The sequence below is a fragment of the Mus musculus genome, chromosome 9, assembly GCF_000001635.26.
Source record: "Mus musculus strain C57BL/6J chromosome 9, GRCm38.p6 C57BL/6J".
NCBI classification, from domain to species: Eukaryota; Metazoa; Chordata; class Mammalia; order Rodentia; family Muridae; genus Mus; species Mus musculus.
In genome coordinates, this window is record NC_000075.6 from 66705129 (window position 1) to 66731886 (window position 26758).

At 47.7% G+C, this 26758-nt stretch overlaps 1 protein-coding gene across 3 annotated transcripts in view; it reads left to right on the top strand.

Annotated features, from left to right (window-relative positions):
• Window positions 1-7167: 7167 nt before the first annotated feature.
• Car12 (carbonic anhydrase 12) overlaps window positions 7168-26758 on the top strand; it is a 54550-nt gene continuing 34959 nt past the window's right edge. For 2 of the 3 annotated variants that reach the window (NM_178396.5, NM_001306148.1), the window contains exons 1-2: window positions 8558-8805; window positions 12432-12452. In NM_178396.5, the coding sequence (NP_848483.3) occupies window positions 8721-8805; window positions 12432-12452 (106 nt within the window). In that variant the 5' untranslated portion in view covers window positions 8558-8720. Of the gene's footprint in view, window positions 8806-12431; window positions 12453-26758 lie in introns of all 3 variants that reach the window. The other variant, XM_006511548.4, reaches the window with a different exon arrangement.

Consider the following 26758-nt stretch of genomic DNA (forward strand, 5'->3'; position numbering starts at 1 on the left):
TACCACCATAAACAAACATGAGCTGCAGACCAACTAAAGAATCCAGTGTGTGTGTGTGTGTGTGTGTGTGTGTGTGTATGTGTTTTGGGAACAAAAATTAGCTCTTTGTTTCTCTTCTCTTCTCCCCTCCTCTCTCTTTCTTTCTTTCTTTCTTTCTTTCTTTCTTTCTTTCTTTCTTTCTTTCTTTCTTTCTTTCTTTCTTTCTTTCTTTCTTTCTTTCTATCTCACTATGTAACCCTGGGTGGCCTGGACTTTGCTATGTTGAGCATCCTGGCTACTAACAGAGATTTACCTGCTCCTGCCTTTCAAGTGAGATTTATTTTTATGTGTTTACCTGTATGGGTGGGTATTGTATACCATATGCATGCAGTACCCTTGAAGGCCAGAAGAGGCCATTGGATTCCCCTGTAGCTGGAATTATAGGCAGTTGTGAACAGTCATGTGGGTGAGGTGAGCCAAACTGGGTTCTTTGCAGGAGCAGTAAATGCTCTTAACTACATGTTTTAACTACTGAAAACATGTCTCCAGTTCCTCAATGTAAGTTCTTGTAGCAGTGTAGTACATGTGAGACAACATATTTGCCCCAAGGTTATCAGGAGTTTTTTAATTGACATGGACAATAAAGAGAACAAGATGTAAAAAAGTGAAGAATTGATGGGTATAGGATGGATTATTGGGCTTTCTCTGCCTTTAAAACATTACATGTAAATAACTTTGTTTCTAAAACTCATGTGGCTGAGTTATTTCATTGTTGCAGGTCAACATACAAAGTTGTTTCCTGTCTCTCCCAGGGCACTTTGCCCATCATCATGTTGCTCACTACTCCCCTCCAGTGGATGGATCTGGAATTACCTTTCATTGCCCTGTACCTCCTCTTTTGTTTAGACAAGGCTACAAAGGAGGATAGCTCCTTCCACCACTTCTCTGCTCTCTTCCTTACCACTTCCCTTCTAGGGGCAGCTAGTCACATAAGACTGCTGTGATCTGGGCACGATGATGTGTGCCCGCAATCTAGTACTCAGGAAACAGAAAGCTGATGCTCTCAAGGCTGGTCTAGGCTGTGTGTGCAAACAGCAACAAGAAAACAACAAGCTATTGTGTTGGGATTTCCATTGTTCACTATGTCTGACTGATTTACTCCCTGAGTTGGGGCTATGTTAGTTTGGTTTAATTTGGTTTTCAGAGGTGAGATGGGTCCAGGCAGTCTTGTTCCTAAAGCATGCCCAATGTCTTCATTAGCAACTCTCTGGTTACAGGTGTCAACCAACTTTGTAATTACGGATTATGGTGGTCTTCCTTCCTAAGTATTAGAAAAGATTTTTTACACATTTTCACTGGGATTAAGTGGGATTAAGTCCCTATCATAAAGATAGTGTGATTGAGGTCACCCCAGCCCCTAGAGGAAATAAAATCTGCAGAGAGAGTCCAAGTTTGTAGGACTAGAAATTTCTGATTCTTTTAACATTCTTTGGGAACTCTGGCTGTAGCATGCCATCATTTCTTCCACTCACAAAATTGTGGGTAGTAAGCAGAGGCATACAACATCAGAACCATGCTTTGTACATCATTGTTAAAAACGGTATAGACATTAGTAATCAGCCATTACTTTGTTGTTTATCTTTGGCAGAGGGTGCCATGGAGCCCAGGTTGGACTCAAACTCTCTGTGCAGCCAACACTGGCATTGAACTCCTAGTTCTCCTGCCTCTATCTCTCACGTACTGAGGTTACAGGCCCAAGCCATAAGGCTTAGCCAGTAATTCCATGCTAGTCACTTAATTACTGCCACGGAACCCCCAAATCTTCAAGTGAAGGGGTATAAAGCAGTTACTTCATGATGCATTTAGCCATCCCAGTGGTCTCGATATGCCATGTCTCCTTGGGAGGTGTCTTAGTTCACTGGTCAAGCCATCTCACACGAGAGAACTATGATGCCCTACCAACCACCAGTCAAATCTTTAGCCAACACAGGGCTTGGGAGGAAATTAGATCCAGCAAGACTGGCTGCTGGCCAGAGAGGCACCTCAATTCTATGGGCCCAGGGAGAAGCTCTCTCTACTCATCTTTGTCTATCCATGTTACAAAGCCAGCTGTATAAACTGCTGCCCCAGACTCTCCTCCCTGAGCACTGTTAGGCCTCAGCGCCTAAGTGAGGTGGCCCAGCTTAGTGCATCAACTCCAGTTGAAAGAGAAGAAGAAAAATCACAGGCATGCTCCTCCAACCCACTCGTAGGGATGGTTGCACACCGACGTGCAGGCAACTGGGGGTTGCTTGCCAGGTTTCTTTGGAAGTACCTGAAATGAGGGAGCAGATCTCGAAGTCCTGAGGTTGTAGACAGCTAGAGTGGAAGTACTTGTATACTCGAGCACAGAGGAAATTTCCAGCTTCTTCCAAGCCTATGTGGCAGTAGCTCTGAGTCCCCCACATCAGACTTTCCCTGCGACCCAGTGCCTGTGAGCCTACTGTTTAGAAGGTGTCTTATTTCAATAGAATGACTGGGGCCAATATATAGAACCACGGAGAAAACTGTATCTGGAAGTTTTTGCCTGTTCATCCCTGAAGGCCCATGGAAGTTGGTGAGGTTGCCCACACCAAGTATGGAATTACGGGACAAAATTACTGGCCTCTTCCTCCTTCAGCCATGCAGGGCCTTTTAAGAGAACTACATGTATGCAGTGTTAAGCATGCCCCCGTGCCACATTTAAATATGCCTAGCTTATTATATTACTTCTTGATGGCTCTGTGGGGGTGTATTTACTATAGCCCTTGTATCTTTGCTATCTTAAATTATTGTTATCATTTTGAATTTTTGAAGTGGTGTTTGTCTGTAAAGCCCAGGCTTGCTGTGAACGTGTGCTCTCCCTGCTGCCGACTCCTGGGTGCTGGGGTTACAGGGATACTGTCCCCACTCCTCAGACAGTATCTGAAGATACTCAGAGCAGAAGGCTGCGTGCCCAAGGTCATGTAGGACAGCGAGTGGTGTGGAGATGCAAACCCAAGCTCTTTCTCCCCTGTGCCTTTCTGTCTGACTCAGTGAAAGCTGCTGGGTTTGATATTAGGACTGTTTAATTTATGTTTCACTTACGAGCTTCATGGAATGTGAGCTGTCCTGCACTGTGAAGGGAGGACATGCTTTGGATCAATTCCAAGACCAGGATCTGAGACTCCTGAGGTTAGCGGAGAGTGGATTCAGCAAGCAGGTATGCAGGGAGACGTGGCTGCAAGAAATCCAAGCTATAATGGTTAAATTCTATCTCCCAAGCCGGCTTCATGTCAGCTAACCATGATTTCCTAGATACCTGGAAAGAGGTAAGGCTCATCCTCTTAAAATGATAAATTATCTTGTGTGTAGAATTGTGAACTTTCATGGTTTTTAAATTAATTATGCAGTATTTTGTAAAGACTGATTAACATACATCATTGCACGTTCAACAGGAGCGTAGCAGCTGAAGAATTCCACGGCCAAGTAACTGAGCCAGCCTCACCATGGTAACTGGAGGCAGTGATGGGCTGAGAGTTTCCACACTGGAATCCAGGAATCCACGAATACAGTTTTCATTTTCATTAGAAAATTAAGGCTGAGATTCTCCAAACTTCCTTTTATTCCAAGCTGGCTCAGGAGCGATGAGAGAGAGAGAGAGAGAGAGAGAGAGAGACAGAGACAGAGACAGAGACAGAGACAGAGACAGAGACAGACACACACACACACAGATTTATTTGATTTTTTTTCCAAAGCACTTTCACACATATGGGCCCAAACCTGTAGGGGGTTAGACATTCTTGTTCCAACTAAGAGGTCAGAAAACAGAGGCATACACAGGGTGAGAGGCTTGTGAAGGTTCTAGGGCTGGTTCCTGGCAGAGCCAGGAGTTTGGCACTGTTTCCTCCGGGTCACACTGTCCTCTTACTGATCCTGCCTGAAACTGAGCAGAGTAGAGCTGCAGTTCACACAGAGGTTATGAATCCATGCCCTCGCTGCATGGCATGAAGAAAGCTGTAAAACTCGCTGCGTTTTCACATCCCCATCAATGAGCCTGCACAAGTTTGGACATAGAAGTCTGCCCAGTGAGAGCCAGCTTAGTCTTTTTTCCTTCTTCTTTCTTCCTGCCCCATCCCTCTCCTTTGTCTTCCTCCCCACCTTCTTTTCTGGTTGAAGCACAGCTCATTAACAGAACAAGTAGCTGTGCAGAGAGCTCATGTTCTCCCCCTTCGCTGGAGAACTGTGGAGTCAGAGCCCTGAGGTCTCAAGTTCCCTCTATCGCATTCCATCCAACGCTGTGTTCATCGAGGGGCACTCCGTCTACATCTCTGCCTATGGGGCTTGGCGAGGGAGGCACAACCTCGTCCTCTACTGAGAATAGATCGTTGGGATGGACACACCTTGCCTCTTATCAGAAAATACAGAACTACACCATCTAGAAAATCAGAAAAATCACATCTCTGAGGAATCCGAAACTAAAACAACTCCATTTGAAGCATTGGTGGGATAGACATAGAAAAGCCTGCCTTGGTCTTGAGATAGAATTATCTGGATCAAGAATATAGTCTTGTGAATCTGTGTTAAGAAAGGATTGATCTTCAAGCCTCAGATTCCCAAAACCTAATGCTACCTACCCCACCGGTGATTTTAAGAACAAAGAGCCACACACTGTCACGCAAACAGCAGACAATCAATCGATGTTAGTTTCCCTCCACACAGCCCTTTCTTCGGCTCCATACAAAGGAGAATTCCCCAACTAAGTGCCACTCCTTATGGAGTTCATCTCTACCTCAGGAAATGAAATTCTTGGGGCTGGAAAGTGGTTAAAATCATCTGCTGCTCTCAAGGAGGACGCCCCCAGCCCCCACACAGGCAGTTCCAATTCCGGGGCCTCTATCACACTTGTCTGACTTCCTTCGGCACCTGCACGCATATGTGCACATCCTCCTCTCTGACTCCTCCATACACTGTCCTCAACATCTAGCGATTCCACCGGAAAGGCTTATGGAACAGGCGAAGGCCCAACGACAGCTGCCTTGGCAAAGAGGATCCTGGCAGTTGCTGTTATTTCCAAAAGTTTCTGATGTCTTGGGATCTGATTTCACACTAATGATGTCTTCTGTCAGCACCCAGGGCAGAACGAGGCCTTCTGGGTCACACGCCTACCTTCCACTGTACCACTCCAATTATAATCCCATGTCATGCTTGTGTGTCCTCCAAGAACACAACCACACTTACCTAACACAGTTCGTGGCACATAGAAGATGAATGAATGAGCCAGGCAGTGGTGGCACATGCCTTTAATCCCAGCACTTGGGAGGCAGAGACAGGTGAATTTCTGAGTTCGAGGCCAGCCTGGTCTACAGAGTGAGGTCCTGGACAGCCAGGGATACACAGAGAAACCCTGTCTCGAAAAACAAAACAAAACAAAACAAAAGAAGATGAATGAATGGACAAAAATATTTCCAATGAATGAATGCGTGAGTGAGCAAAACTTTTTCACTGGCTTGTCCCTCCTTAGAGCCGTATATGGGTTCTGTCAGGAGCCCCAGGGGCAGGGCTTACCTGTCTTACATTGGCATGAAGTGGGGCCATAGATGCCTCGGTCCAGACCTCTAGACAGACACTGTCCTTGGCACTTTCCCTCTCTAGTCTGGCCTCTCAGTCTGTTTAGTTACAACATTCTAACCAAGCACTGTTCCCTGGATCCGTTTGGTGGCTAGGTGCCACGTTTTGTGCATAGAAGCTCCACCCCAAGTCGATGAGTAGTGGGGCTGTTCTTTAGCTGGCCAACAGCCCTGTCTGAAGATGTCAAAGCTGGCCCTCACTTGTAAAGCTACAGTAAGTTTCAGAAAACAGAGAAAAGATACGCAGAGTTGGGATTGTAGACTGGTGAGGGGTGCATTGCTCAGCCTGACTGGCTGGTGAGGTCTGGTCATTCTACCCATTTAAATTTGCTGCTCCTATTTCTGATGCTTTAAAAGTATTCTTTCATCTCAGATTCACTCTAACTACTCAAGGCAATTCTTTCTGCCAGTTTCTCTCTCTTTTCTCTCTCTCTCTTTTCTCTCCTCTCTTTCTCTCTTTCTCTTTCTTTTCTTTCTTTCTTTCTTTCTTTCTTTCTTTCTTTCTCTCTTTTCTTCCTTCCTCTCTTTCTTTCTTTCTTTCTTTCTTTCTTTCTTTCTCTCTTTTTTTCTTTCTTTCTAAACAGGGTCTCAGCATATAGCTTTGGCTAACTTGGAGCTCACTATGTAGACCAGGCTAGTCCTAAATTCACAGAGGTCCACCTTCCTCTGCTTCATGAATGCTAGAATTAAAGGCATGTGCCACTACACTTGGCCCTTTCTTTTTAAAAACCTTCTTCCTCTTCCTCTTCCTCTTCCTCTTCCTCTTCCTCCTCCTCCTCCTCCTCCTCCTCCTCCTCCTCCTCCTCTTCTTCTTCTTCTTCTTCTTCTTCTTCTTCTTCTTCTTCTTCTTCTTCTTCTTCTTCTTCTTCTTCTTTCTCCTCCTCCTTCCTCCTCCTCATCCATGTGGGGCTAAGAGGCAAGCATGCTTTGGCATACATGGTGAGGTTAGAGAACAACTTGAAAGAGTCAGTTCTCTCCTTCCTTACATCCCACTGTGGAGTCTAAGGATCAACTCGGCTGACTAGGTTTTCCCAGCAAGCAGCTTCACACTCCGAGCCACCTCTTTATTATCTCCTCCCAGATTATTCTGCCCCTTTCTTGTTGACACAGGGCTTCACTTTGCAGCTCAGAGATCCCCCTGCCTCAGCTTCCCGTGTGCTGGGACTTCAGGTGTAACCCACCACACCGAGTTTCAGCTTATATTCTTGATTCCCTTCTGTTAACCATTCTTTACCAATTAGCCAGCTATCTGCTAGACATACGATGAATGTCACAAGCTTTCCCTCTGTGGCTCCTAGTTTATGATCTATTCTTACTATTTGACTAAATCCACCATATCCTTCTTTTTTCCCTGCATCTTTGGGGATCCGTTTAAAGTGAACATTTGAGAAGTTGAACTGAGTACTTTCCGACATACTGAAAAACACCTGTCGTGGGAGTGACACAGGCCGGTGGCAGGTATGATCCAGTTGGCCTTGAACTAGTCAAGGCTTCACTCTCTGGGCCCAGAATCTGCATCTCAGAACATTCAGGGGTCTCTCTGGGCCTTCTGCTCCCCAGTCCACCTCAGCCTTTAACAAGACTGCCTAAGCCACTCCAGAGCTCATTCAAGGCTATTCATCTCTGAGAAAAGGTCACCCTTAAGCTTATTGTGGTCTGGAAATGATTGTGACAAAATTGTCATTGTAACAACTTCCTTGAAGAGATTTCAAGCCCTTTATTACCCATACAATAGTTGAGCTGTTAGGGACAGAACAATAACACCCCTTGAAATGCAGGCGACACCTGCTTCCTGGTGGTTCTCGGCTGCTCAGTCTCTCCAAGTTGTAGGTGAACAAATGGCCTCTTTGGTCACCAAGGCCAACCTGAGTTGTAGGTTGAGTGCCAGAACAGATGGGGGATGGGGGAGGGCTGGGCTGGTTGACTTGGCCCAGAGAAGAGGGCATGGCGGGCCAGGTTACAAACATGGGGTTATGTACTATTCCGTATGTGTAGGCAGCAGGAGACCAGGGTTAGTAGGAGCAGGAAACTGAGCCCCACACCTGAGGTGGTAGAGAGATATGGAGGAGCCAGGGAAGCAGAGACCATCTCGGGCGGGAATAACAAACAGACGATATAGGAGGTAAGGGTGGGGAACAGCAGAGCAGGAGGCCAGGAAGATTCAGCTCCGCATGGGCGGGCTAGACACAAACGTGATCAGAACAACGGGCTCCTGTCTAGAGTGTAAGTGTGCATATTGCAAAGCAAGCGGAGATTGGAGAATAGTGGGCAGGAGTAGCAACAGGTGATAAACCAGCATTGGAAACAGCCTGGCCACTGGTCCACATAACCCCTAGCCTGGTCTCTGATGCTTGTAGACACTCGGTAATAAAGCAAGTCCTTTTCTTTCACCACTACTTCAGAGAGGGCACCTTCTCCACCTGCTGCCTACCGAAGATGGGCTGATCCTGTGAATTTGCACAAGGAGTAAGCCTTGTCTACATGCCTCCTCCTCCTAAGGGAAATGCTAATCGCCAAGAAAAGCGACTCATTTCTGTGAATCCCTTTATCTTAGTTTCCGATTCGCAGTCTCTTTGTGGTTTCGTTGAGAAGAGCTTAATCTGGATGTGATGTGTAATTCACAGCTACTTGGCTAAGACCAGGCAGAAACATTCAGACCCTGAATGAGGCTTTGGCCCAAACAGCATTCTATGCTGGGGCTTTCAAGTAAGGGCAGTGACAGACCACAGTCACATCTAGGGAAGTGAGTGCTGCACGGGTCCCTGACTTTCCATACCTCCCTGTGAGAACTGGCTCCCCCAAGTAACCTGTGGCCCAGAGGACCGCCGCAGTGGGCCACTGAGGACCACTTAAGTCAGGACCTCAACTCACCTCGGACCTGGGGCTCCTGCCCTCCGGTAGGCTGGGCTTTCTGCCCCGCCCTCCTGCCTGATGACATCATGTTTAGGGTTGAGTCGCGGCATTAAAAAGCAGCCTACAGGCAGCCACGAGTCTACACAACCAACGTGCACGTCTTGGTCCCAGGCTAAGTGCACACTGTGCTGGTGCGCCGCTGCCAGCTCCGAGCGCCCCACAGCTCCGAGTGAGTGGCAGCTTTGAGTCGCCAGGACAAAGATGCCTCACCGCAGCCTGCGCGCGACTGTCGTCCTCCTGTTGGTGATCCTTAAGAAGCAGCCTTCCAGCTCAGCCCCACTCAACGGTAAAGTTTCTGCTTACTTAAAAAAAAAAAAAAAAAAAAAAAAAAAAAAAAAAAGAGTCCTGTGCACTGAGCCATGCCTGGGCAGAGAGAGGATTTCTGCCAGGCTCTTGCAAGATAAAGTAAAATCACTACTGAGCGAGTAAGGAAGTTGCTGTGTGCCTAGCACATTTTCAAGAAAGGATGCTAGCTTTGGGATCGTTTGGGATGCACTGTTAGCTGAGGTTAGTTGGAGGCACTTTTTTTTAACGGTGCTTGGTGCACAGTTGTAGTTACTCATTTGCCTCTTTTCTGAGCACACTACCTCTGGAGATGGGGCTTGGAAACTTGCTAGCCAGGATCCCGGAACCACGTGCAGAGCGCTGAGAAAGGACTGTCTTCCTGTGTGCTGTGATCCGCAAGAAGGGGTGTCTGGCTGATCGTCAGAACCCTCAGAGAGGCAGTTAACCAGTAGGTTTCACACTCCGTGTCCAGGGGATAATGTAGCCCACCGTTAGTCATTGTCTTTCCCCTCGAGATCTCTGCTACACTGAACCTACATGTGTGCGCACATGCCTTATTTCTAACTGTAATAAGGGGCTGAAACCCGAAGGGCAAGTATGCTGAACAGGGTGTCAGGTTGAGGTGGGAAGAGGAGCCTGAATTGTGGGCTCATGTCCAAAGCCTGGATAATTAACTCCTTTGGAATAAGAAAAGGAAAAGCAAGCTTTAGCCTGCCTCTCCCTCAGGCTACTACTAACCTTAGGGAGAAGGTGGGGACTGGGTCCTGCTTGTTTGTGTCAATGGGTCCCCACACTGTGGTGATACTTGTTCTTGGGTTGCAATAGAAGGGACCAAGAGTGACCCCAGTGGCTGAACAATGATTCCCCTGGCCAGGCAGCGGGGAGAGAGCCCAGCTCCTGCCCAGCAGTATCAGAGCTCTGCTCTCCTTCCCCCCTTGGAGGACCACACTCTGCCGGTGGGCAACAAGCCACTACCCCTTTACTGAACCTTCATCGACTGGCTGGCAGGATCTGCCTACTATCACCTTTCCCACGCAGTCAGGAAGAAGCAGAATGTGGGAGAAGTCCCACAAAAGTGGCGATCAATTTTGAAAACTGTTAACTTTGGGTTGCTACTAACTCTAAAGGAATCTATAGAGACTGAAGTTCACCAGAAGTCGTTTTAGCACCAAGCACCTCACACAAAGGAGAGAAGGACTCTATTGATCTTTTTTTTTTTTGAAAGTTTGGGGCTCTCCATTCTCCTCTTTGTTGCCCCCCCTTCATGTCCTCCTTATTCTCTAAACTGCATTAGAGGGAGTTTGCAGTAAAGCTCCACTTTCCCCTCACACTGAGCAGTCTTAGCTACCGCTAAGTTCTAAGCTTTTACACTGCTATTTATTGGGCAGGTTTCTTGACTGCCTCAGGAGATGAAGTCAAACACTCACTGAGGTGGACTGGAGACCAGTTAATACAAGGTTGGGGCTGGAGGGTTAGCTGAGTAAGGGGGTCAAAGTGTGCTTTCCTGATACTTGGGGGTTGAAATTTGTTAAAGCTGACGCTAAGAAGAGCCTAAGAAGAGCCCTCAGTCCAGGGGTGAGAGGAGCACAAGGTGAAGTTGAAGGTTTTCTGAAGACAGCATGGTGTTCTTTGTTGCTATGGCTGAGGGCTGGTTCAGTGAACTCCGTTGAGCCTGCTCTGCCTGAAGTGAAGGTGGAGAGCCAGGCAAGACCACACTGCCTGGCTGCATTGTCATCAGCTCCTGGAAGCTGCTAGCACCCAAGGCAGGGAGCAGGCAGAGCAGGACCCCTGGCCTGACTTTACCAAATGCCCTTTCCTCAGGGCATCTCCCTGCCCAGTGCCAACCGGGTTTGCAGGTTCCAACAGGCACTGCTGAGCTGCCCAAATTCAACTTTTTTTTTTTTTTTTTGGAAAGGTAATGGTTCTATTCTAGGAAGAGCTTGACTCCCACCCCCTTAGGAAGCTCCTGAAATTTATGGGAACATGGTACATGAGTGATAGCCATGCTGAGACTCGTAGTAGGCACATGGTCTATCTATGACAGGTCACTTTACATCACCTGTGAAAACTACACTCTTCTCTTCCAAGGTAGGATGTTGGTAAATAGTGCCTGAGTCTACAAAACCCAAATGGGGACAATATTAATATATTTTCAAAGTTATGGAGAAAATACTTAAAGAGTCATTTAAAAAACCCCAAAGCATCCTGGGAAGTAAGTAAATGGTAAGTGACTGGGGTGGGGGTGATATTTGTTAAGAAGCTTTGCAGAACCATCTGGCTCTAAACTTGTTCAGTGTCTCATATGATCAAAACTATCAATATGAAAATTAAAAACAGAATTAACACAGAGGCAAAGAAATGGAAGAAGGCAGTAATAGCAACAATGGAGAAGAAAAAGGTGATACCAACATTAAAAAGAAAGAAGTGAAAAGCAACGTTTTTAGAAACCAGCATTGGCTTGAGTAGGACTTTCCTGCTCATGGCCAGTGGCCAGATCCTTGACACTACAGTTTATTGAGAAACAAAGGGGAGCCAGGTCCTTATTCTTCCAGCTATTTCTCCCAGCCAGAGGCTCTCGGAAGATGACAGACAAAGGGTGCTCAGGAGTTTCCCAGTGTACAGGGAGACACATCTCAGCTTGGGGGCTCAGTGTTCTTCCTGAGGGAGGGAGAAGGTGGGCAGCCTGGGAGATAAGAGCAGAGTCCTGCAACAACTGCTTAAAAATATCACTCGATGTGGGAGCGAGGGACCTGTGTGCTGTGACGGGTGTGGAGTGGGAGGTGGTGGGTGGCTTGGGTTATATTCCTGGCAGGATGTCTCCTCCACATTCCTGCCAGGGCTGGCATTGAAACTCAGATGAGAATGGCAGCTCCCTTGGGGGAAAACATCTTCCATTTCTGCTCTCTGGGTACTGATGTGAAAAGTTCTCCAGGATACAGTGTTGAATGAAAAAAAGCAAGATGCTAAATAGTGTTTCCAGCAGGGGAGACAATAGAATGCACGAGTGTCTGGTCCATTGTGAGGGGCCCACTATCACTCATACACAAGGTGTCTACTGGAAGAGGGAAGAGGGAAGAGAGAGAGTGGAGAGAGAGAGAGAGAAGAGAGAGAGAAGAAGAAGGAGGAGAAGGAGGAGGAGAAGGAGAAGGAGAAGGAGAAGGAGAAGAAGAAGAAGAAGAAGAAGAAGAAGAAGAAGAAGAAGAAGAGGAGGAGGAGGAGGAGGAGGAGGAGGAGGAGGAGGAGGAGGAGGAAGGGAGGGGAGGGGGAGGGGAGGGAGAGAGAGAGAGAGAGTGAGAGAGCGCTCCCACTGAACCAACACATTGATTACTTTGGAGTTTCAAGTCACTTGGAATTCCCTGTCCAGTTAGTAATGTTTGACTTTTCTAACCTGTCTGGGGATAGCATCTATTCCAGAAGCCCCTGTAAGTCCACATCCACCCCTGTAAACTCCCCATCCTGAGCTCAGCTCGGTGGAGACATGATTCTGGCTCTAAGTCAAGTGTTCTTATTTGGCGGCATTGACTTCCTTTTCAGCCTCCGCCATTTGAAAACTAGATGTGGGGTTTCTTCTTCACTTCCGTTAGCTCCATTGTGTTGTACTTATCTGTTTCCCTCTGTTCTTTACAGGATCCAAGTGGACCTATGTTGGTAAGTAGAGATTCTAAATATTTATATATATGTGCCTGCGTGTGTGCGTTTGTGTATAGCACAATGGAGGATGCGTACACGGATTCTGTGCCATCTGGGCCCCTGTGGGCTTCATTTCCTCATCTGCAACCTGAGGATGGAGTTGTGTAGATCAGTGCTCCTCAGACTGTGTCTTGGCATCATCTATCTACATTAGAATCTTCTAGAATGCTTTCTGAAAATGCAGGCTTCTGGGTTCAGCCTGAATGTAAGGAGAGACCTGAGAGACATGTATTTTTAAAAACATTCCCCAAGGTGTAGATTTATTTATTTATGTACTTTTGCTGTGCTGAGGATCTAGTACAAGGTCTCTCTCTCTCTCTCTCTCTCTCTCTCTCTCTCTCTCTCATTCTCTCTCTCCCTCTCTTAGGAGATGAATGTCTTAATAAGAAAACTAGAAGCTTGATGGAGGTTATTTGGGGTGTGGTGGTGGTTGGGAAAAGTTGGGCTGTTGTTGGAAGAGGCATTGATAGAGCATGGCTCCTCGTGGGAGTTACATTCTGAATTTTAACCCAAGTAGAAAACCTGCACTAGGCACTTGAACTGTGAGACTCAGAATTAAGACTTCCAAATTCCAGTAAGGATTTCTCCCAGACCTCCAGCTGCAGGGACCCTGGCAGGAGGGAACCCTTCCTCCTCACAGGATGTGTATGCTTCAACAAAGAAGAAAGGGCTCCTTTCTGAAAGTTTGGCTCAGGCCCTAGAACTTAAGCTGTCAGTGATTCTGAAATTAACTTTTTGTGGCCATGTTGTAAGCAAGTGGATGCAGAGATGATGGCCAGTCTTCAGTGAGGCTTGTCCTATGTGAAATATGGTTCAGGGCTTCTGGGGGACTGGGTCAAGAACATGTTAGCGGTTTGGCCAGCTTGTAAGACAGTTGGCAGGGCTACACTGTTGCAGTAAATTGGCAACCTCACCACTGGCTGGAGTGGGAACAGGAAGACAGGCACCTGGCCTTCGGGCCAGTGTAGGAAAGTTAGTGATATTTTGATATGGTCGGAGTCTACTGCACAAGATGCAGCATAGAAGTGACCTCAATGACCCTGGCGAGCGAAGAAAGCAGAGGTGTTCTGTCAACGTTAAAGCCAGGAGACTCAATGGCTATGATGGTGACAGTCAGGAAAGTTGGTTATGAGAGTAGATGCATACTGTAGGGAAGTCTGACCTTGGGATGTTTGGGTAACCAGGAAGCATAGGAAAGTCACTGAACCAAAAGCCACATTCTCTCAGGCCAGGCCTCCAGGCACTCGGCACCCCGCCCCCCAGTCCTGCATAGCTCCACCATTACTAACGTCCTTTATGTACTTATTACGTTCAAGGAACGTTACTAGGTGGGTGGGTAATTAGAAGGGTTTGCTGAGCTCTGTAGCTGGGAATTACTACAGTTCATAATTCAAAGCAGAACATAATAGGTAGTAGCAGCAGATTGCAAATGAATGGCCCAGTGCTCTGATTGTCAGAGGAGAGATCCCGTGCTGGAAGGTGAAGAGACTTCCTGAAGGAACCACATTTCTACATCGGCCTTAAAAGAACGGGAGAACTGACAGGGTGGGAGAAGTGCTGTTGGCCCAGGTGCCAAGGGCATCTCACGGGCAGAGATGGAAGGCCAAGCAACTGGAATGTGAAGGCAGTACAGGAAGAAGGCTTTATAGAAGAGGCATGGGTTTGGAGGTCAGAAAGAATGCATCAAGCAGAGAAGGCCAGGAAGTTCTGCCTTGTTCTGTGTGTGGTGGGCAGGGAAGGGAGCATAGCTGGGTTTTAGGAAGAAGACACTTGGGCCGATAGAAAGGAGATTGGTAAGTGCTGAGCCTTTGTGAAAACTCTGTTCTGTTCCCTGTCTTCACACTTACCTTACAAAAGGGCAGGGTAAGAGTCTGTCAAAGGAAGAGTCCCTTGGACAGGTTCTGTATGTGCCCGCACGTGTGCCTGCATGTGTGCATTTGTGTATAGCACAGTGGAGGATGTGTACATGGATTCTGTGCCACTTGGGCCCCTGTGGGCCTCATTTCCCCATCTGCAACCTGAGGATGGAGTTGTGTAGATCAGTGCTCTTCAGACTGTGTCTTGGCATCAGCTACACTCGAATCTTCTAGAATGCTTTCTGAAAATGCAGGCTTCTGGGTTCAGCCTGAACGTAAGGAGAGACCTGAGAGACCTGTATTTTTAAAAACATTCCCCAAGGTATAGATTATTTATTTATGTACTTTTGATGTGCTGAGAATCTACCACAAAGCCTCTAGAGCAGAGGTTCTCAACCTGAGGGTTATGACCCCTTGGGGGCTCAAACAACCCTTTCATGGGGATTGCATATCAGATATCTCGGATATCAAATATTCACATGAGATTCATAACTAGTAAAGTTACAGTTATGAAGTAGCAATGAAAATAATTTTATGGTCGGAGGGGGTCACCTCAACGTGTATTGTTGTCACTGTAACTGTATTAACAGGTCACAGCATCAGGAAGGCTGAGAGCCACTGGTCTAGAATCTAGATGAGCACCGCCCACTTAGCCATACTCCAAGCCTCAGAGTCTCATGCACACCCTGAAAGGACCACATACAGACACTTCCCAAGATCCTTCTAACCAGAGAGTTAGCGCTAACTTGCCCCCACTGCTTCTGTTGGCATCTCACATACAAGTCAAGTCTCTACAGGGCTCTCTGGGTCTCTGCTCCGGCCCCCAAGCCTTCAGGCAGAATGAGGAGGGAACAGGGGACATCCACATCAGCTGTAGCTGTCGCGAGCATTGTTCCAGGACTGGCTTCTTTCAGTAGCCATGAGGCCTGGCCCAGGGCTGTTCTTCCCGACCACTAGCCCTGGGCAGACCCCTGCCATCTGCACTGTGCAGTTAGAATGTCTCTGGGATGAGGAACCTGATAATACACATTGAGAACCTAGACTAGGTTTTTGTTTTTGGTGTTTTGAGATAGGGTCTCTTCTTAGCCCAGGCTAGTCCCTAAAACTCACTCTGTAGCCAAGGATGACTCTGAATTCCGATTCTCCTGCTTTCACCCCCTGAAAGGTGGGATTATGGGCTTGTGCTCCCATGTCCAAGTTATGTGTCATTGGGATTAAATCTGGGGCTTTGTGTTTGTAATCTACCCCTGGGCTACAAACCCAGCCCAAAGCTGGTTTCAATTAGGGGTGCACAGTCATCCTTCAGTGCGCATGTGATCTGGGGGACAGAATGAGGACAGCTTAGGTGGCAACAGGTCCAGGCCGGCAGCTGGCAGTTGGCACCTGTACCCAGAGTCGCACAGGTAGACGGCAGGCTCAGCACTGGTGCTGGAAGGAAGTGGTTTTCCAGCAGTAAGGGCTGAGCAGAACGTGACAAGCCCAGCCAGTGCCACTGAATCACCTTGCCCCATGCTTCCTGCTGTCTGCTGCACATGATGGAACCTCTAGAAATATATGGGATTTCTTTTTTAACTGCTGTCCCTGGCACCGAGCCACTGTGTTGACCTCATGGTGGCTCTCCAGACACAGGATCATCTTCCAGCCAAGATGGCCCAGGTCCTGCCCCTCCTCTGTTCCTGGGCTGGCTTTAGAATTTTCAAGGCTTGATCATGAGAGAGGAAAGGTGTTGGAGCCGGTCCCCTGCCCACCTCCACTTTAAGCCAGTGCCCAGTCAGCCCTGTAGAGCTGAGTACTTTACCTGCTCAACTGCTGAGAGACTGACCTGCAAAGTCAGGCTATCATGTGAGCTGAGGACAAACTCCAGCCTGCTAAAGCAAATCTGGGTCTACAAATTAAGAGAATGGGTGTCCTGTGGGTAGCGAGGAGGAGGTGGCTGGAAAGTGGCACCAGAGGTAGCTGGGTATACTCAGTTCCTTGGCATGGGTACCGAGTTCAGTTTATGAAAATCTACCAAGCTGTTGGCGTATGATACATGCATTTGTTTGTATATACATTAGATTCAATGCAAAAAGTGAAAATTTACAGCTAGCTAATAAAGACATTTTTCTCTGGTAGGCAGGTTCTACTAGCCTTATGTTAAAGCAACAACAACAAAAATGTCATTGTGGGCCAGAGAGATGGCTCAGGGGGCAAAGATGCCTACGGCCAAGTCTGACAATCTAAGTTTGCTCAGGTGGGACCCACAGGGTGGAATGAGAGAACCCACTCCTGAAAGTGGTTCTCTGACCTCAACACATGCAGTATGGTGTATGTATGAGCATGCACACACACACACACACACACACACACACACACACACACACACAGCATCCAGTGTATTTGAAACAGTGCAGTAACCAAACGGGAATGTCAGTATTGGAAATAATGACCCAAGAGCAGAGAGTGGTCATGATCTCCAGTGGTACCAGATGCTAGGTTTGGTTGTCTGCAGATCTGAGCCAACTTAGAAAGAGACTCAGGCAACTAAGATGAACCTTCATCATAACATTGGGAAGTGTGGGTACCTGGAGAGTCCCACCTCTTTCCAAGTCATCACCCACCCCCAGGGCATTGGGCTAGCCTCTCTATCTTGACATGTGCGTTTGGGATCAGTGGGGTCCTGGCTATGTTGGGGGGCGATGATTGGCTGCAGTAGAACACAGCTCTTCCCATCCAGCTCAGTGTTAGCTTGGACAGCTTTGGCCTGGGGAGGACTTGGTGTGTCCCAGGCCCTGCCATGCATTCTCAGAAGTGTCATTTTTTCTCTATGCCTACCCCATGCCTCCCACACAATGGATTCTCCATCCTTAACCTTTGGAGGGCTGGGGAGGTAGCTCATTCAGTAGAGTGCTTCCCACACAAGCAACCACAGAAGAGCTGTAAGTAGTGACTCATTTGTAACCCAAGTGCTGAGGACACAGAGACAGGCAGACTCCTGAGGCTTCCTGGCCAGCTAGCCTAGCCTAACTGGCTAGCCCCAGGTCCCAAGGAGACACCTTGTCTCAAAAAACAATCTTGACAGAGTCTAAAAGAGGGACCACTGAGACTAACTCTGGCTTCTACATCCATATGGACACACATGCACATGCTCACCCTGCACACACGTGAACGGGAGGAAATCGCATGGGATCCTCCATAGCCACAGACATCACATTCACATCCCTCACGTCTTTCCTGCCCTGCCTCCACCTGCCTCTGCCTGCCTCTGCTGGAATACAAAGCTGCTGCCAACACATGTGCCCTGGGGCCCTGCACACTCCTTAAGCCCTTCTTAGACTTTAAGACCCAGAAACGGAACACAGGAAAGGAGGCTGGGAAGCAAACATTACTTTCTACCCTAAAGCAGAGATGGAGACCCGTGTGCCCCCCCCCCCAAACTGCAGTAATAAAAGCAGGCCTGTTGAAGGCCAGGGGAAGGGCCGAAAAAGGCAGCTGGGGGCACACGCAATTACAAGGCAGATTTAATTAAGGGGGTGCATGTCTTTCTCCAGTGTCCCACAGCTGCCATCCTGAGCATGAATAAAAGACCCAAAGTACTCTTCAGAGAGCTGGAAAAGGCCAGGCATGTTTTTCCTATTAGAAAACTGAACCTTGTCCCTGTGTCGGGGGATTTTCCTGAGGCCAGCAATCTGACCCACTCTCATTTATTAAATCTGGGCTCCAGTCCCAGTTACTACTAATTAAAGCCGTGACATGCAGGGTCTGTTGGGATGTGGTGTGGTCTGCCCACTTGCAATGGTCCTCATCTTTCCTGGGTTGCAGAGTTGGGGTTTAACCGTGTCCTGGAGGTCTGAAGCTTTCCAGATCTCTGCGTCTTCGTGACTACCACTGGCCTTTCCAGCCAGGCGAGAGGACAGAGGTGGCAGTATTCATCCCTACCGTTGGGTGTGATGACTGTGGGTGGGTAGTTGGCAGAAAACTGGGATGTAGAAATATGGAGACTCCAGAAACAGAAAGACGTTGGGCATAGCCACTAGGCCACTTTCTGGATGGCTGGTATTAAGAAGTAACTTGGATGCTCTGTCCATAGTTATAAAACTGGGAGTGACAACATCTAGCTTGGTGTGTCTCAAAGCATGATCCTTGGGCCAACACCATCAGCATCAGTGAGACTGTTAGATGTGCAGATTCTTGGCCCTGCCCCAGGCCTATCCACCAATCAGGAAATCTTCTAGGTAGCCATCCTTTTAGCAAGCCCTTTGTATGAGTCTGGTGTCTATTCAAGTTTGAGAACTACCCCTGGCTTAATGAGGATCAAAGAAGATAGTTCATGGAAAGAGGCTGGCTCAAAGCTATAAAAGCCACACATGCCCTTGTCTATGCCAATACCTGATAACACTCCAGCGGTCAATGCACCCATGTAGTCTCTCTCTCTCTCTGAATTGGTTTTATGGCCATTAGATATCCTCTTATATTGTGATTAAACAAAGGATATTTCTTTTTGAGAAGGGAAGAATTATACAAAACACACAAGAGTCCCCCCTCCCCCAGCCCAGTGGTGCTTTTTCTGGCTTTGTTCTTCAGATAAGCATGAAGGTGGATCTAATTTCCTGGTGTTTTCTTGGCACTTAGGCACCATGTATTGGTCTGCACAGCCAAGGTCATATCAGCCAAGCACCAGTTTCCCAGGAAGCAGGCCTATCATAGATGCCTAAGCCTAAGAAGGAAAACGAACTTGGCATAGGATGTTGCGACTCTGGGCTACATATGTCTAGATCCATGCAGGACTTTCATGTCTAGAGAGGAGCCTATGTATGGTTCCCTTTCCACTTGACCAAAAGAGACCTCTAAATTGGCATAAGAGCTAAGTTCAAAGCTGGTGTGTGTGTGTGTGTGTGTGTGTGTGTGTGTGTGTGTGTGTGTGTGTGCTTCAGGAAGGCACTAGTAGGTATGGCTTATATGATGTGTCACTGTGACAAAATGCCTAAGAAAAAAAATTTTTTAAAGCAAGGGTCTCACTGTGTACCTCTGGTTGGCTAGCCTTGGGTTCATAGGAATGCCCTTGACTCTGCCTCTCAAACATTAAGATAAGGGCACATAATACCAAGCCTGGCAAAGGTAAGTTTTCTTTTTCTCATGGTTACACAGCTTTCGCCAGCTGTCTGCATTGCTCTGGCCCTGAGTGAGGCAGGGCACCATAGTAACATGGTAGAGAGGGTGGACTGGGGTGGGGCTACTCACCACATTGCATCCAGGGAGCAGAGAGGCAGGAATATCCATATAGCTCCTTCACAGACCCTTCCCCAGTAGCCTTCTTCCACCAGACATTTCCACCTCCTGATAGCCCATGAAGCTATGAACACCCTCACGGATTCCTGTATTTATGAATTTGCTGTCCTGGTGAGCCAATCACTTCTCCATAGCAACACATAGCCACTGGAGTCTAGACCTTCAATACACGAGTCTGGGAGACACGTTGAATCCAGAGCACAAGAGAGTGAAGAAAATGGTTTGCAGAATGCTTTAGGGAGACACCCACAAGCTTTGAAGGAGACAGGCCCTCTCTCTTTCCTGATCCTTTACTGACCTGCCTCTGCCAGGTAGTCCTGCAGTGAAGCAGCCATGCAGCCCTAGCCAGATTATCCAGGGCAGCATGGTGGGATGTAGACAGAGTTGGTGCGCCTGCCATGGTCAAAGGTTCAATTACATTTGGTTCCTGATGATCTACTTTCCTCATGTCTTAGCATTTCTGAAGCCAAGATAGATCTTATTGAGACAGATGTGTCCCAGGCTATCTGGAAGCGTGTGGGTCCTCTGTCTCAGCCCGCAGAGTGCTGGGCTGAGAGGCCTGTCTACCCACTGAGCCTTTGGTAATAGATCCGGTTATCAGTGGCATCTCCAACCATGAAAGTATGATAGCTGCCTCATGAATCTTCACTGAGAAACCGTGCTCTAGATGCCAGGAATGTGGACAAAGGGGTAGAAATGAGTAGTTTCAATAAGTAGTGAAAGCAAGGGGAGGGATCAAGGGATTGGAAAGGCATTGAAAGGCTGTGCACACTCTGCTTCAGCATCTAGGAAGGACAGGGACTCATTCGGGTTTGAATACAGCTCTACCGAGCTTTCTATCAGTTCACAGCTCACACACTCGATCAGGCATGCTGGGTAAGCAAGGAGAAGTTTTAGCAATATAATTGATGTGTCCTTTTAGTTTACAGAAGTATCCCTTTACAGGGGAAGCCTTCTGAGTCCCTGACAGTCATTTGATTTGTGCCAACCAGGAAGGAACAAATCTTGGCTGCCACCTCCTTGTGTCTATAAAGGTTGACTCAGGATTGGCATAACTCTAACATAACTCTAAGTCAGATGGTTCTGTTTAGCTCACCTTACCTTTTACAATGCTTTTGCAATCCTTAATGAGTGACTCAGTCTGCTGGGGGACCTCTGGGTAGAGTGGGGAAGACCCGTGCAGTTCTCATAGGGACCCGTGCAGATTCCATGCAAGACAGGCTGGCAGAGGTGCCTCAGTCACAATGAGAGTGGGCTTTGCTTATTGTACCCAAGAGTGACATTAGCCAATGATTCCCAGTGCTTTTTTGGAGTAGCCCCTCCTTGGGAACTGCAAGAGAAATGGAGAAAGAAAACGAGGTGATACTTTAAGCTTGAGTGACAAAGATGTTTTTGTAGCAGGTCTGAAGCAGTTATGCAAGTCACTGTTTCCCTTTTTGGCTTTGATTACCAGGAAGGCCAGTCGCTCCAACTTGAATAAGTGCCTATTTATTTATTTATTTATTTATAGGTAGGGACTAACATATCCTAGGCTGGCCTCAAACTCACTTTATACCTGAGAATGACCTTGAACTTCTGATCTTCTTGTCTCCATCTTCCAAGTGCTGGGATCCTAGTTTTATGCAGTGCTGAGAGTTGAGCCAAGGACTTTGTTCATGCTGGGTGAGCAACTGAGCTATGCCCCTAGCTAATTTTCTTTGTTTGATTTTAAGAAATTACTACATTAATGAGCTGGCTGCCATGTAGTAATCGGAGACCAGAGACTTTAGTACACCTGAGAGGATAAGTTTACAACATACTGCAAATATTTCCTAAGTGAATAGTTAGTGCCAAACATCGGGCTGAGGAAACAGACAGGAATTAGAGCTGAGCTCCGCTATGGGACTGGCAGTCTGGAGACTCTGCAAGTAACTGGGTCTTAAAGCACAGAGCAGAGCGCTCCCACTCAGAGTCCCGAGGAAAGGATTATGGCGGAGGTTCATAGGTTTCCTGATGCTGCACCCCTTTAATACAGTCCTTCCTGTTATGGTGACCTCCCAACCATAAAATGATTTGCTACTTTATAACTGTAGTTTTCTCCTGTTATAAATCATGATGTAGACATCTGATATGCAGAATATCTGATCTGTGACCCCTGTGAAGGGTCATTTGACACCCCCCCCCAGGGGTCACGACCCACAAGTCGAAAACCACTGGATTAGGAGCAGCTCACTGTGGCAGCTTGAGCTGAGACCTGAAGGTCATATAAGAGCCAGGGAAGGGCACTGGAGACAGAGGGACAACCTGCACAGTGGTCAGTGAGGAGGCTGGTATGAAAATGACCCAGAACCTCAGTGAAGAAAGAAAGAACTTGGAGAGAGAGGAGCCTTCAGCCTGCTAGGGAGGCAGCAGGAAGCTGCTACTAGAATGTTATTCTAAGAAGACTCATGTGATGGGGGAAGCTTTGAGCAGGATCGTCTTGATCGTGGGATGAAGAATGGATTGGGTGGGAAACACTGGGAAGGGAGAGTGGAGGATGTGAGGAAAGGAGAGTGGGTTCCAGATCAAGGGACCAGCGACACAGACATGGGCCTGCTGGAAGAGTTTAGAGCTATACGGACAGCTCAAGGTGTGGTCTTCCTGTGGTGACAGCCTGCTCAGCTCTCAGCTCAGCTTCACTGCATATTCATGCAGGCTGACTGTCACTATTGCCTGGAAGGGCCCTAAGGTAGCACGGGGAAGAGGAGATGCAGATGGAGCCATCCGGGCCTCATCCCCATTTACAAATGAGACCAAGGAAACAGTTGGCAAGAGGGTAAGCAGAGCCAAAGGGCCGTGCACAGCCAGACCTGGGTCTCCTGGCTCTCACCTGAATCACTTCCCCAGGCGTTTGGCAATGCTTGCTTTATGCCGGACTGTGCTCCTACATGACACATCATGCCATAGAGGAAACACAGGGACTGAAAGAAAAAAAAAAAAAAAGAAAGTACACAGTGTAGACGTGTCAGAGACACATCACGCCAAGTTAACTCGCTTTTCTTCCCCTCCGTGGGATAAAAGGCTTGGTGGTTAAGGAAAACACGGCAGACTAATGCCTGTTGATATAAACAAACATTAGACAGAGCTCATTGTGGCATGCTCGTGGGAAGCGCAGGTCAGACTGCTGTGATTGCTCGGAGGAGAGCAGAGTGGCGGATATGCTTGAGTGAAGGAGCTGACCAGTGATGGCTCTGGCCTACAGGCCTCAAAGGGATGGAGGAGCAGGTCCCGAAGGATGTGAGAAGAGCTGCATGCAGAAATGGTGAGAAGAGAGACTCAGCTCATCCACCCTTGGTCACACATGACCTCTGTGCCTAGTTATGCCCCTCTCCTGACACCTTCATCTACTTAGAGGGTCCTCCCAGTTTGTTACTGAGTTGCATGTTTGTGCCTCCACATATTGCTTGGCTCCATCTTAAAGCCACTCCTCTGCTGGCAGGTTCCCCCCAGCAGAGTCCCCGCTTTTGATAGACGTGTTGTTGTCATGGGTCCATCAGTAAGGAGGAGGCAGGGAAGGGTCTCATCTCTAAATGGATATCTGGGAGAAGACTTGAGAACCACAGGGGCTGAGCATGATCCTCGCAGCTCAGGAAGCACAGGTCCCTGCTTCATGACACCATCTCCCGGAGCGGCCACTCACAGCTGGACTAGCTGTGAGACTTTGGGTACCTTACTTTGATTCGCAGAGCTTTGCTCCCAGGATGCAGGGGGCAGCAGCCATCTCACAGGGCAGCTGTGAGACATTTGGTGTCATTTGTGGACGGTCTAAACATGAACTTGGTGACCGTTGATGAAGACCTTTCCCTCAGTGGTCGCTGGTGACCTGCTGTGTACCGTCCTGTGAGTGGTAACGTGTCAGTGAGGGACCATGCAGGCCCAGGAGGTGAGTTACTCCGTGGCTGGCTCCAGAGGTCAGTGGTGGGAAACTGAGGAAGCATCCATCTACGGACACAGCTGTGGGATTCAGAAAAGGCTCTAAGAAGACCGTGACACCTGATCGAGGGTGGTAGGGTTTCAAAGGAGACACCAGTCTGAGTGAAATACAATGCCACTGTGCACTGGACAGAAAACATGATGTGTTTTAGGTGAAGTAAACGGGAGACACTACTGTGAAAAGTTGGAAAGCAGGCCCTGAAGCTGGGAAGGGACCGAGATGCTTCAGCTCTGAACGACCTGCATTCCAATAAAATAGTTCACCTTGTTTAGACTGTCCAGAAAGGACACCAGCGCCTCACGGCTGCCCTGTGAGATGGCTGCTGCCCCCTGCATCCTTCGAGCAAAGCTCTGAGAACCAAAGAAAGGTACCCAAGGTCTCACAGCTGTACTGGCAGCTTGGGGAGATGGTTTCAAAGTCTTTGGTTTCCTCGTTGTGCTTCAAACCTTTGGAAAAGACTGTTGGAAGTAGTCTATAATGGAACATCATTAAGGATGAGAACTGGCAAAATGTCATTTTTTTTCCATAAAGGGAAAATGAAGGGAGTAGTCACACACACACACACACACACACACACACACACACACACACACGCACGAGAGCTATAGGTTATCGATCAGAAAGAACTTTCCTTTTGTGAAAGCTACTAAACTCTCGATCAGCATTCAGAGGCCAATACAACTTCACCTTAGCTCCAACTTCACTCTAGGGAAGGGCAGAAAGTTCTTGTTTGTTTGTTTGTTTGTTTGTCTGAAGTAGTAGTCCAGGTCCTTTAACAGGCTGGGCAGTCAAGGATGACCTTGAACTCCTGATCTTCTTGTCTTGACTTCCTAAGTCTTGAGATCACTGGTGTGTGCCATTGCATCTGGTTTTTTTGTGGTGCTAGGGACTGAATACAGGGCTTCCTGTGAGCGAGATAGCACTCTACTAACCTAGCTGCAGCCCAGCCAAAGCTGATGTCTTCTGATACAATCCCCACTTCTTCTCATTTCTGGGTTCTCCAGGGACTGGTAAAGGGGATGTTTTATGATGTCACAACCCCCTCCACTCCTTTTTCCCCACCAGCTCTCATTGATCCAGTAGGCTTTACCTCCTAGCCACCTCTGACCCCTGTCCCTTGTGTTGAGAGGTTGCTACGGTGAGAACAAGGGCTTCCACAGTTCCCAGATCAGCCTTGTTAGTAACTGGCCATGCCAGTAGCCATATGTCTCAGTTAAGGGCCTTGTGGCTATGATGAAAGACCATCACCAAAAAGCAAGTAGGGGGGCTGGTGAGATGGCTCAGTGGGTTAGAGCACCCGACTGCTCTTCCGAAGGTCCAGAGTTCAAATCCCAGCAACCACATGGTGGCTCACAACCATCCGTAACAAGATCTGACTCCCTCTTCTGGAGTGTCTGAAGACAGCTACAGTGTACTTACATATAATAAATAAATAAATCTTTAGAAAAAAAAAAAAAAAGCAAGTAGGGGAGTAGGGGAGGAAAGGGTTTCTTTGGCCCTTTGGTTTACACTTCCATATCATTGATTGTCATTGAAGGAAGTCAGGAGACTTTCTGTCTATACTATCTTGCTCTTCATGGTTTGCTCAGTCTTCTTTTTTTACAGAACCCAGAACCAGCAGTCCAGGGATGGCACCATCCTCCCCTCATTAATCAGTAATTAAGAAAATGCCATATAGCTGGATCTTAACAGAGGCATTTTCTTGATTGAGGTTCCATACTTTCAAATGACTTTAGCTTATGTCACATGGACATAAAACTATCCAGCATACCATGTTATTCCATCTTTCTGAGCTCATTTACCTTGTCCACTAAATGAGAACATGGTACCTATGCCATAGGGTAGCTTTGCAAATAGAAATAACTCAGAACTGTGGTCCAGCCCTCCACTGTTCTTGTGAATTAAGTTGCACAAGAGCATGCTTTGGTCTTTTGCCTGCCTTTTCTCCGAGGTTGCTTTTCTGCCACAACAGCAGAACTGACTTTCGACAGAGACTGTGTAACCTGTAAAGCTGGAAATCCCTCTGATCTGGCTTTTTTGTAGGAAAACTTAGTCAATGCCTTATCAAAGGGTTGCCTGGGGCATATTCAGTGCTCAGTGAATCATGACTTTGTTGAAAGAACTCTAAACCCAGTAGGTCTTGGAGTTTAAGAAAATTTAAATAGAAAACTAACTCCTGCAAATTGTCTTCTGATATCCCTACTCAAACCATGACGTGCATACATGTGCTCTCTTGCTCTCTCTCTCTCTTCCTTCCTCCCTCTCTCCCTCTCCCTCCCCTTCCCTCCCCCTCTCCTTGTCCCTCTGCCCCCTCTACCCCTACCTCTCTCTCAAAAGAAAAGAAAAGCAAAGGTGTGGAGGGGAATCTAGAATAAACACAGGTTGTCAGTGTTCCCTGAGGATGACCTCAGTGTCCTGTCTTTTCAGATGGCAGGGACAGTGTCAGCCTCATAGGTATCAGCCTTGCCTTCGTAGGCTGCAGTCCCTGTGCCTATGTCTTCTCATCCCTAAAGCCAGCCCCCTACTCCACATTTCTGCCCATGATGACTGACAGTGAGAGCAACCACTCCCTTCACTGTGAGTGTTATTTGGTCGCTTCTTCCCTGTGCCCTGAAGGGACAAGAATAATCCTCTAGTCCAGGGCTTCTGAGATTTTGCATGACTGAGCTTTGTCGTGGGATTTTTGTCATAGAGTGGTTCTGTGCCTTGCAAGATGCTTCCCAGAATGTCTGGCTTCTGTCCAGCAGATGCTGACAGCATGCCCCTACTTGTGATAACCAACAATATCTCTACACATTGCCAAATGTTCCCCGAGGGGCAAATTGCTCCGACCGAAAATCACCTGGCTTAGTCTAAAATAACTCCACAGGTGAAGCAACAAAACTGGGTCCAGAGCAGATGAAGTTCATGCTTAGGAAAGCAGGGTTCTGTACAATGCAAGGGCACGTAGACACTGTGCGTGTGTCTGATGGGTCCTGTTGCTTCATTCAGTAGAGTACTGGGGCTCGGCTGGACTCTACAGCTGACGTTCAACATTGCTGGAGAACCTGGATAGCTTCTGCCCCCTGTGTTACTAAGATGCTCCTTCCCCCTCCCCTTCACTTCCTCTTCCCTTCCTTCTCTTCTCTTAGGCAAGGAATTGGCCTCAATGCCTTGTGTATCCTATACAAGTACTCTTTCATGAGATA